The sequence below is a fragment of the Chiloscyllium punctatum genome, chromosome 17 (assembly GCF_047496795.1).
Source record: "Chiloscyllium punctatum isolate Juve2018m chromosome 17, sChiPun1.3, whole genome shotgun sequence".
Taxonomy (NCBI): Eukaryota; Metazoa; Chordata; class Chondrichthyes; order Orectolobiformes; family Hemiscylliidae; genus Chiloscyllium; species Chiloscyllium punctatum.
In genome coordinates, this window is record NC_092755.1 from 81742984 (window position 1) to 81755087 (window position 12104).

The 12104-nt window shown below is 46.8% G+C and overlaps 1 protein-coding gene across 2 annotated transcripts in view; it reads left to right on the forward strand.

Annotated features, from left to right (window-relative positions):
* The window catches only part of galnt9 (polypeptide N-acetylgalactosaminyltransferase 9), a 373573-nt gene that overhangs the window by 280678 nt on the left and 80791 nt on the right, over positions 1-12104 (forward strand). For both annotated transcript variants that reach the window (XM_072587704.1, XM_072587703.1), the window contains exons 7-8: positions 5856-6041; positions 10721-10858. In XM_072587704.1, the coding sequence (XP_072443805.1) occupies positions 5856-6041; positions 10721-10858 (324 nt within the window). The remainder of the gene's footprint in view (positions 1-5855; positions 6042-10720; positions 10859-12104) is intronic.

Sequence of the window (12104 nt, forward strand, 5' to 3'; positions counted from 1 at the left end):
CTGGAGGGGTTTACAGAGATAGGGAGGGGGTGTAGGGGCTGGAGGGGGTTACAGAGATAGGGAGGGGGTGTAGGGGCTGGAGGGGTTTACAGAGATAGGGAGGAGGTGTAGGGGCTGGAGGAGGTTACAGAGATAGGGAGGGGTTGTAGAGGCTGAAGGGAGATACAGCGATAGGGGCTGGAGGAGGTTACAGAGATAGTGAGGGGGTGTAGGGGCTGGAGGGAGTTACAGAGATAGGGAGAGGGTGTAGGGGCTGGAGTGGGTTACAGAGATAGGGAGGGGGTGTAGGGGCTGGAGGGAGTTACAGAGATAGGGAGAGGGTGTAGGGGCTGGAGGAGGTCACAGAGATAGGGAGGGGGTGTAGGGGCTGGAGGGAGTTACAGAGATAGGGAGAGGGTGTAGGGGCTGGAGGAGGTCACAGAGATAGGGAGGGGGTGTAGGAGCTGGAGGGGGTTCCAGAGATAGGGAGGGGGAGTAGGGGCTGTGAGGACATTACAGAGATAGGGAGGGGGTGTAGGGGCTGGAGAAGGTTACAGAGATCGGGAGGGGGTGTAGGTACTGGAGGAGGTGACAGAGATAGGGAGAGGGTGTAGGGGCTCGAGGGGGTTACAGGGATCGGGAGGGGGTGTCGGGGCTGGAGGAGGTGACAGAGATAGGGAGGGGATGTAGGGGCTGGAGGGGTTTACAGAGATAGGGAGGGGGTGTAGGGGCTGGTGGGGGTGACAGAGATAGGGAGGGGGTGTAGGGGCTGGTGGGGGTGACAGAGATAGGGAGGGGGTGTAGATGCTGGAGAGGGTGACAGAAATAGGGAGGGGGTGTAGGTGATGGAGGGGATGACAGAGATAGGGAGGGGGTGTCGGGGCTGGAGGAGGTGACAGAGATAGGGAGGGGGTGTCGGGGCTGGAGGAGGTGACAGAGATAGGGAGGGGGTGTAGGGGCTGGAGAATGTTACAGCGATAGGGAGAGGGTGTCGGGGCTGGAGGAGGTTACAGAGATAGGGAGGGGGTATAGGCTCAGGAAGGAGGTTACAGAGATAGGGAGGAGGTGTAGGGGCTGGAGGAGGTTACAGAGATAGGGAGGGGTTGTAGAGGCTGAAGGGAGATACAGCGATAGGGGCTGGAGGAGGTTACAGAGATAGTGAGGGGGTGTAGGGGCTGGAGTGGGTTACAAAGATAGGGAGGGGGTGTAGGGGCTGGAGGGAGTTACAGAGATAGGGAGGGGGTGTAGGGGCTGGTGGGGGTGACAGAGATAGGGAGGTGTTGGGGCTGGAGGAGTTTACAGATATAGGGAGGGGAGTAAGATCTGAAGAAAGTGACAGAGATAGAGAGGGATAGAGGAGATGACAAAGGTAGGGAGGAGTGTATGGGCTGAAGCTGTGGTGACAGAGATAGAGAGAGGTATTGGGGCTGGAGGAGATGACGGAGATAGGGAGGGACAAGGCCAAAAAAGGGATTTGAAAACAGGATTGAGAACTTTAAAATATTCGCACAGCCAGTCTTGTGCAGTGGTAGTCTCCCTACCTCTGGGCCTGGAGGGCTGGATTCAGGTTCCACTTGCTCCAGACTGTGAACAGGGGGTCGATTAGAAAAACAGGCTCATTCTGTTTATGTTTTGTTCATGTTACGGTATGATCGAATGAACAATTCGGTCATACTGTACCCCTGGCTGAACTCACCCTGTCTCCATCTCAGCCCATCTCAGTAAGCTGCCTTGGATCATTTCTCAGGTATAAGTTAGTGGTTCGGAAAGGGTTAATGCTGAAGATGGTATTAAGCTCCACCCAACCTGATGGACTTTGTAAGGAATGGATTTTGAGGAAGACAGACCGATTATCTCGGTCTCCCTGTAGTTGAAGTAACAGCGTCTATCTATTCTCCCTTACCTGTTTGGACCCATTGGACCCTGCAGAGTCAGTTATGAAGTAAGATAATGTCTGCCCAACACTGTTTTGGCAGTGGTTGACATTGTACACCTACATGACCTTTCCCCAGTGTTGGAGATGCTACATCAGTGTAAGTTACTGTTGATGGAAGCTCTACAGACATTTATATTGCAGAAGGGGGAGCATTCAGCATATTCTCCCTGAGACTGCTATTTGACTGAACAATCCAAATCTCACTGATCTGATCAAAACCCTGTATTTTTTTAAGGGGAAACCATACAGCAGTGATCTTTCCTTCAACCACTCAATGCTTCAGTAGTTCTATGTTAATAAATTGCCTTTCTTCATTTATCTAATTGCAATTCAGAATTATCCCAGTTTCTTCAGAGGCACAAACATTCACCAATTTCAAACACTTTTCGGAATGTAAAGGCTGCCTCTCACTCTCTCCTGGCTGTCTCTCTTCAGGTGGATTAGTCCCAGTGCTGCCTAGTGACGTAATGCAGAAGTGAAATCCAATGCATTCATTCATCTCTTCATTCCTGACCTTTGTCTGTTGCCCTAAAACAACGGTGCGTGCTGACAGAGGGATGAAAATTCTGCCAAAGAACTTCCAGCTATAAGACTTGTACTTGATCAGTCAGACTGTTCCTTTTAATCTCTTGCATAGGCTTGTCCCCAGCTCCCTGGGAAATTGAGTGAGAGAAATAGACTTTTGATAATTTAAAACTCAAAAGTTCATTAAGAAACCGATTCTAAACACAGCACATTGCAATGTTATGCTTGCTTTATGGATTAAAAACTATCCCACTCTGAAAGCACAAATTTAATTAATATTTAATAGTATTTCAACTCAATTTTCAATGTAATATGCAAGTCTAATAGCATTAGTGGTGTGAAGTGACACCATCTTCAGTCACTCCGACTTCTTACACTGGCAAATTTCATTGATTTTGATTTCAACAATGTCACCTTTTGACAGCACAGAACAAATCCTAATAGTTCAATAAATAGCACGGCTGTAAATCTTTCTTATCTGAGAAAAATCTGATTCAGACTGTTAGGAAGAGAATAGCACTATGTGGCATTAACAAGTAAAAGCCCTAAGACATGCTTCTGAAATTCCGATCTGCTGTGCTAAAGGGCTTTTTTTTAATCTCAGTACAAGGCTTATTCGTGTGTGTAAAATGGCAGAGACCATTTCCTACAGGAAACATGTCAATTTCCATTTCCTTATTATTCCTTGCTACTGAACATCTCAATCACATTAACATTAGACATGACAATCCAACAAATACCTGGCCTGCCTCCCACATTCAACCCGAAACTCTGAAGAAAGGTCATTGATCTTGGAGTGCAGGTTTATAGTTCCTTCAGATTTGAAGTTGCAGGTAGATAGGATAGTGAAGATGGCACTTGGTATGCTTTCCTTTATTGGTCAGAGCATTGAGTACAGGAGTCGGGAGATCATTTTGCAGCTGTACAGGACATTGGTTAGGCCACTTTTGGAATACTGGTTTCAGTTCTGGTCTCCCTGCTATAGGAAAGATGTTGTGAAACATGAAAGGGTTCAGAAAAGATTGACAAGGATGTTGCCAGGTTTTAAGCTATAGGAAGAGGCTGAATAGATTGGGGCTGTTTTCCCTGGAGCATCGGGTGCTGAGGGGTGACCTTATAGAGGTTTATAAAATCATGAGGGGCATGGATAGGATAAATAGACAAGGTTTTTTCCCTGGGGTGGGGGAGTCCAGAACTAGAGGGCATAGATTTAGGGTGAGAGGGGAAGGATATCAAAGAGACCTAAGGGGCAACTTTTCCATGCAGAGGGTAATATGTGTATGGAATGAGCTGCCAGAAGAAGTGGTGGAGGCTGGTACAATTGCAACATTTAAAATGCATCTGGATGGGTATATGAATAGGAAGGGTTTGGAGGGATATGGGCCAAGTGCTGGCAAATGGGACTAGATTAATTTAGGATATCTGGTCGGCATGGATGAGTTGGACCAGAGGGTCTGTTTCCCTGCTGTACATCTGTATGACTCTGACTCAAAACATTAACTCAGTTTCCGTTTCCCAGATGCTACCAGACCTGCTGGATCTCCCCAACAATTTCTGCTTCTGTTTGTCTGTCTCCAGCGTCTGCAGTCCTTTGTCTTATTTTACCCTGCTGTGCATGTCCTAACTCTCAGTAAATCCCATTTGTTGTGTTATGCCTCACAGCAGGTGTGTAATGTGCCTTCAAAAGACGATCTCATTTTATCAGCACTGTGTCACAGCATGTCACCGAATGGTGGGAAATTCTCAGTCTCTATTGGATTGAGTGCTGCCCTCTTGAAGCATGTCATTCTGAGGGAAATGTACATCTGAATTACTTCTCTAGAGCCTAGACCTGGAAGTGCCTGTGAGTGTAGTGTACGTATGTGAATACCAGGAACAGAATTCTTCAATACTGTTTGAGCCATGTCTCTATTCCAGGAGCTGATTTAAATGTCACTGTGTGTTGGGATGGGGCAGGCCATCAGTTTATCTTGTAGCCTCACGTCAGTTTCACATTTTACACCCTGTGCTGACCAGAGTCATTGAGGTCTGCAGCATGGAGACAGGCCCTTCGGCCCAACTTCCCGTTCCGCCCAGTTTTCACAATTAAACTCGTCCTATTTGCCTGTGTTTGGCCCACGCCTATCTCATCCATATACCTGTCCCAAATGTGTCTATTATGTCAAAACTGTACTCACTTCCACTACTGGCAGCCTGTTCCAGACACTCATCACCCTCTGTCTGACATTTTTGGATCTCTCCCCTCCCACCTTAAACCGATGCCCTCTAGTTTCACACTCCCCTACCAATCCATGCCTGGCAATGCTTTGATCTTTAAAAATTCTCAAATCCCTCTGTAGCCCGTCCATCTCCATCTCTGCTGTGACCTGTAGTTGCCCAACATATCAATACACTTTTGATCTTGGCTTTTTAAGCCTGAATTTTAATTACTCAAGCACCCCGGTCCAAAATTCAGGAACGTTTTCCCCAATCCGCCTTAACTCTTTTCCTTGCTTTCTTCCTTGAAGAAATGTCTTGAACTTTAAGCTTTTCACCAAACCTTTGCCCATCTAATCAAATGTCTCCTAATGTGTCTGTGTCTCATGGTGCTTCATAATGGTTTCTGTGAAGCTCCTTGGGACATCTCATTGCACTGAAGGTGCTATCTCAGTCTAGGTTAGTCTTGTTGTTGGAGCATCCCCCCCCACAACACACACTGCCCCCAGTTTGGCCATCCTCCAGGGACAGGAGATAATGTTGCGCATCGTTGGGGAGGGAGTAGTCATTCTTTCATATTATGTTAGTAATTTTTCCAAAACACGGATTGTGGGCAATCATTAATGCCCATTCCTTGTAGGCCTGAGGGAATTAAGATTCAACCATGATATTTGGGTTGGAGTCACCTGCAGGTCAGGGCTTCCCAAAGTGGGGACCGCGAGAGGAGATGCAGGGTCTGTGAGAGGGTAATGGCTGCCGAGTGAACAATCCCCAGGCCAGCTTTGAATCCTCGTGTGGGCATGGCCGGAATTCCTGACTCCTGAACGGGGAGGAAAAGTTGGCTTTACATTCTTGCACTGCGTGATGAAATCCCCTCCTTTACCCTCCCTAGTCCACACCTCCTCCTCCTCCCCTCCCCCATCACTCCCACCCCTCCCTCAACAGGGGCCCACCCCAGTTTGAAGCTGGAAACCACAACCCGAGTGGAAAAAGTTTGGGAACACCCCCCTGATATAGGTGCGAGGTTTCCCTGGAGACTGTGAAAGAACCGATGGTTTGTTTGGTTAGTATCAGCGTGGGGCTCTTGATGTTTGGTGTTGTGGGATGATTTGGTTGTGGCGGGGTGTGGGGGGGGGGGGGGGGGGGTGTGGGGGTGGTAACTGTGCATTTTGGTTGCAGTGAACTCTGAGACTGAATGAACTCACCCACCCACACACAGGTCTGGCAGTGCGGGGGCAGCATGGAGGTCCTGCCTTGCTCAAGAGTGGCCCACATCGAACGCACAAAGAAGCCATACAACAACGACATTGACTATTACGCCAAGCGTAACGCCCTCCGAGCTGCTGAGGTCTGGATGGATGACTTCAAATCACACGTTTACATGGCATGGAATATACCGATAAACGTAAGTATGGACCAGCCAGGTGAAAATACACACTCTAGAAAGGCCAATGGTTCTGGCCACTGGTGATGATTTGTTTGAGAAGGCGGTAGAGGGTCTTGCATGTTGGTTAGTGAGACATGAAGAAGCTAGTAGTACATAGTCATAGAGTCATACAGCACGGAAACAGACCCTTCGGTCCAACCTGAAGATAATCCCAAACTCAAATAGTCCCACCTGGCAACTCCTGGACCGTAGGTTTGGAGGGCCGAAGGGCCTGTTCCTGTGCTGTAATTTTCATTGTTCTGAAATCCCCTTCAGCCATTTCTATTCATGTGGGACAGTCAGGGGGTTAGAATCTCTGGCTGTGCTGTCCAGAAATTGCATGAATCTGCAGTGATGCAGCAGTACTGATCCTCGTCACAAACACACCAAGTCTGTGTTGGATCAAGGCCTCAGTCTCTGAGATGCTAATCATGTACATTCCGAGTCCCACAATTGGAAAGGACTGGAAGGACATTGCAGTCTCCACGGGAGTCTGTCACCTCTCCAAGCGACTTTCTCTGAGACTCCCTCAAGGATGTGGTGGGGGGGGGGGGGAGGGGTGTGGAGGAAATGGGAGTTTGGAGGGAAGAGTAGGGAGGTGGAGAGTTTGGGGGGAAGGAGAGGTTAGGAAGGGAGAGCTTGGAATGTGGGGTGGTTGGAGAGGCAGAATTTTAGGGATGGGAGGAGTTTGGGGATAGAGTGACTCATAGAGTCAGAAAGAGAAAAGGTCCTTCAGCCCATTGAGTCTGTGCCAGTTAAAATCAATCACCTCACTATTCTAACCTCCATTTCCCAACCCTTGGGCCACACCACTGTCTGTCTTGGCATTGCACATCTAAACCCTTCTTGTTTCGAGCTGTAGGAGCTTGAGGGGAATGTTGTGAGGGGACAATGTGAGAGGGAGGAGTTTGGGAAAGGGGAGTTCAGGAGCAAAGCATTATTAATATTTTTCATAAGTTGTTACAAGGTGGAGAAGATGACAATGTTTGACCGAGAGCTGAGAGTCATTCAGTTGAATCTGTTTTCCAACCAGCACGAGACTTTGAATAACCAATGGGGAAAGAGCAGGGAATGCAGGCATGATGAAAGATTCTGGACTACACCCAACTAGAGTTGGCAACCATCATCGCTTCGGTCATCCCCAGAGCCTGGAGTTGTGCATTGCGATAGTCAGTGGAGGGGAGAGTAAGAGGCTGTGATCTTTACATGTTCCACGCCCCAGGGAAAACTTTAATCATGATATTCCTCCCCCCTCCCCAAGAAGGAATAATGAAGCAGCAATCCCATATTGGGTTTCTTTATTTTTGAAATTGTTTTCTAAATTATTTCATATCTCGTTAGGAAAGGTGAGGTCCTGAGGACCAATTAGATTCAACTCATTCCTATCTTTTTGATGGAACACAACTCAGTGATGCTGGTTTGTCCTGGGGTGGATAGAAGTTATATCCTGAGCATCAATACAACGTTTCCTCAATTACTCAGGAAAGAAATGTTGGTCTTTCCATACCACCCAAACTTCAACAAGAGAAAAAGAGAGCTATTTCCGAACACCTGACGTTATTCCATTACTTTCAAGTGTAGTCACTGAATGAAGGCAGTTGGAGGCAGGAGGTAGTGTAAAGAAATATATTTATGAGGGATTGAGACAGTCAGTTAACACACAGCAAGTTCCATCAAACAACAGTATAATCAAGAGCAAATTTTAGACTGAGGATATACATAGTGACCAGGTCTTTTTCAATATTGAAGATTAGAAGACGACCTCATAGGGGCGTTAAAAAGATTAAATTATTTGATAGGTACGATAGAGAGAAATTGACAGGCCAATGGGAAAGTGGTGCTGAAATGGCACTGAACTAGTAACCCAGAACCCCAGCTCAATGTTCTACAGACACGCATTCAATTCCTCCTGTAGCAGATGGAGAATTCAATTAAACAAATCTGGAACTTGGGGAAAGACAGTACTAGCCTAATGGTGACCATGTAACCAGTGTCAGTTGTCGTAAAAGCCCATCTGGTTCACTAATGCCCTTTCAGGAAGGAAGTGGCGGCTCTGTGGTTAGCATTGCTGCCTCACGGCACCAGGGACCTGGATTTGACTCCACCTGTGTGGAGTTTGCAATTCTCCCCGTGTCCGCATGGATTTCCTCTGGGGGCTCCAGTTCCTCCCACAATCCCAAGGTGTGCAGGTCAGGGTGGATTGACTGTGTTGAATTGCCCATGGTGTCCAGGGTTGGGCAGGCTAGGTGGATTAGCTGTGGGAAATGCAGGGTTATATGGTGGAATGCATTTCAGAGGGTCAGTGTGGACTCGATGGACCAAATGACCTGCTTCCACACTTAGGGATTCTGTGGAAATCTGGCCTAGATGTGACTCCAGGTCCACAGCAATGTAACTGACTCATAACTGTCCTCTGGGCAATTAGGGATGGGCAATAAACACAGGTCTGACCAGCGACACCCACATCCTGTAAGTGAATAAGTGGGTGTAACTTTGAAATGACAGCCAGGCCCATTAGAAGTACACTCTGCATACACACAGAGTATTGAAAATCTTAAATTTTAGTCTCCCAAAATGTTGTTGAGTCCGAGAGTCAATTGCAAATTTCAAAACTAACATTGAATGATTTGTATTAAGCCAGGTTTAACGAATTAAGGCAGATAAGTGCAATGGATTCGAGATGCAGAACAGGAGGAATTTCAACTGAATGTTGCCTCAGGGCCTGAATGATCCTGAGGTTCCCAGTGGAATTGAGAGGAGTTAAAATTGACCCTTAACTGTAGTAGAGTCGAGAGTGTGTTGCTGGAAAAGCACAGCAGGTCAGGCAGCATCCGAGGAGCAGGAGAATCGATGTTTTGGGTCCTGATGAAGAGCTTTTGCCCAAAATGTTGATTTTCCTGCTCCTCGGATGCTGCCTGACCTACTGTGCTTTTCCAGCACCACTCTCTCGACTCTACTACAGTTAAGGGTCAATTTTAACTCCTCTCAACTCTAATCTCTAGCATCTACAGTCCTCATTTTCACCTCAGCTATTGTAGTTCCATTGTTTATAATTCAGCCCTTGACTGTCCATTTGTAAATGATCTGTAAAGGGCATGCTCAATTGAAAATTAATTTCTGATCTCCCAGGGAATAAAAAGATTGATTTTACAATGAAGTGCAACATTGCAACAGATTCGCTAATGGGTCAATTACACACAATGGGTCAATTACACACAATGGCCAAAAAGTGTTCACCCCATGATGCAAACAACATTTCACACATGAGTGTCACTATGTCCCATTGATAATGCAGTCTATTCAGGGAGAGTGGCAGCAATTACATTAAAGGGAGAGAAGGAGGAAACATTTTCCCCGTTTTGAATCTATCGTAAATTTGAAAAGGCAAATGAATGAGGGGGATGCATTTACAGGTTTATGTTCATAACAGTGATTATTGTTCTGTGTTCAAAGTTTGTGAGAAGATTTGGAGCTCGGGTGCTCGTTGTTGTGGTTCTGTTCGCTGAGCTGGGAAATTCTTGCAGACGTTTCGTCCCCTGTCTAGGTGACATCCTCAGTGCTTGGGAGCCTCCTGTGAAGCGCTTCTGTGATGTTTCCTCCGGCATTTATTGTGGTTTGTCTCTGCCGCTTCCGGTTGTCAGTTCCAGCCGTCCGCTGCAGTGACCGGTATATTGGGTCCAGGTCAATGTGCTTATTGATAGAATCTGTGGATGAGTGCCATGCCTCTAGGAATTCCCTGGCTGTTCTCTGTTTGGCTTGTCCTATAATAGTAGTGTTGTCCCAGTTGAGCTCATGCTGCTTGTCATCTGAGTGTGTGACTGTTCAAAACAGACTGTTCAAAAGGGCCACAACACACTGCAGCACACCAGAACTGCAAAAAGAGGAAGAAGAACACCTATACAATGTATTCACCAAAAACGGATACCCTCGCAATTTCATCAACAGATGCCTAAGGGAAAGACAACGGAACGAGGACATGCCGCAACCCAAAGGACTAGCCACACTACCATACATCAGGAGCATTTCCGAACTGACAGCCAGACTACTGCGACCACTAGGACTCATAACAGCACACAAACCAACAGCCACGCTCAGACAACAACTCACCAGAACAAAGGACCCAATACCCAGCATGAGCAAAACCAATGTAGTGTACAAAATCCCATGCAAGGACTGCACAAAAAACTACATAGGACAAACAGGAAGACAGCTAACGATCCGTATCCATGAACACCAACTAGCCACGAAACGACATAACCAGCTATCCTTAGTAGCCACACACATAGATGACAAACAACATGAATTCGACTCGGACAACACTACTATTATAGGACAAGCCCAACAGAGAACAGCCAGGGAATTCCTAGAGGCATGGCACTCATCCACAGATTCAATCAATAAGCACATCGACCTGGACCCAATATACTGACCACTGCAGCGGACAGCTGGAACTGACAACCGGAAGCGGCAGAGACAAACCACAATAAATGCCGGAGGAAACATCACAGAAGCGCTTCACAGGAGGCTCCCAAGCACTGAGGATGTCACCTAGACAGGGGACGAAACGTCTGCAACACAAATTCCCAGCTCGGCGAACAGAACCACAACATTCTTCTGTTTTGTACAACTCTATAATTCTTCCTGTTTCACTTCCACAGAATCCAGGGGTTGATTTTGGTGATGTTTCAGATAGAGTAGCACTGCGCAAGAGATTGAATTGTCGGAGTTTCCGATGGTACAGGGACAATGTCTATCCTGAAATGAGGATCTACAACAATACCATCACCTACGGAGAGGTAAGCTGTCACAGTCATACTGCCTTCCCGATTGTGGGGAACCGAACTGGAATTCTAAAGCCATCCTGATGGTAGCTGTAACTAAGTAGGTAACACCGTCATAACATTGTGGATTCAAGTCCAGTCCTAGAAACCATGAGCACCAGATCAAGACAGAGACTCCGGCTCCAGTAGTGAGGGACTTCTGCAGGGGTGGAGGTGTCAACTGTATTGGACATTAACCAAGGCCAGGTCTGCTGTTTTGAGTGAACATAAAATATCACATTTCACTATTTCCAAAGAAGAGCAGTGGAATCTTCATGGTAAAAACAATGACTGCAGATGCTGGAAACCAGATTCTGGATTAGTGGTGCTGGAAAAGCACAGCAGTTCAGGCAGCATCCAAGGAGCAGAAAAATCGACATTTTGGGCAAAAGCCCTTCATCAGGAACGTTTCGGGCAAAAGCCCTGGTTTCCAGCATCTGCAGTCCTCACTTTTGCCTCAATAATCCATCCATCCTTACAACACCTCACCCACTTATCCACCTTTCAAACCTGAACCGTATTAAATATAGGAGTGGAAATAGGCCAATCAGCCCATCGAGTCTGTTCCACCATTCACTGAATAAACATATGTTTATTTAAACATAAATATATGGAATAGTGTAAGTCAGGTGGCTTCAGATTGGTTCCACAGGTCAGCGCAACATCGAGGGCCAAGGGGCCTGTACTGCATTGTAATGTTCTATGTTCTGTGAGACCATGGCTAATCTGATCATCCTTAACTCCACTTTCCTGCCTTTCCCCCATAACCATTGATTCCTCTTGCTGATTAAAAATCTCTCTCTGTCAGTCTTGGATACACTTAATGACCCAGCCTTGACAGCCCTCTGTTGTACAGAATTCTACAGATTCACTCCCCTCAGAGAGAAGAAGTTCCTCCTCATCTCTGTCTTCAACGGGTGACCCTTTATTCTGAGATGACGGCCTCTGGTCCTAGGCTCTCCCACAAGGGAAACAACTTTTGCACATCAACTCTGTCCTGTCCTCTGAGAATCTTGGATGTTTCTATAAGGTCACCTGAAACTTCCAGTGAATACAGGCCCAACTCAACCTCTCATGAGGGGAGGTGCTGACCAAGTGGTATTCTTTCTGGACTATTAATCCAGAAACTAGAGTCCCAGGGACCTGGGTTCACAACTCACGATGATAGAACTGGAATTCAAAAAAGAAGCTGGAATTAAGGGTCTAATGATGACCATTGTCA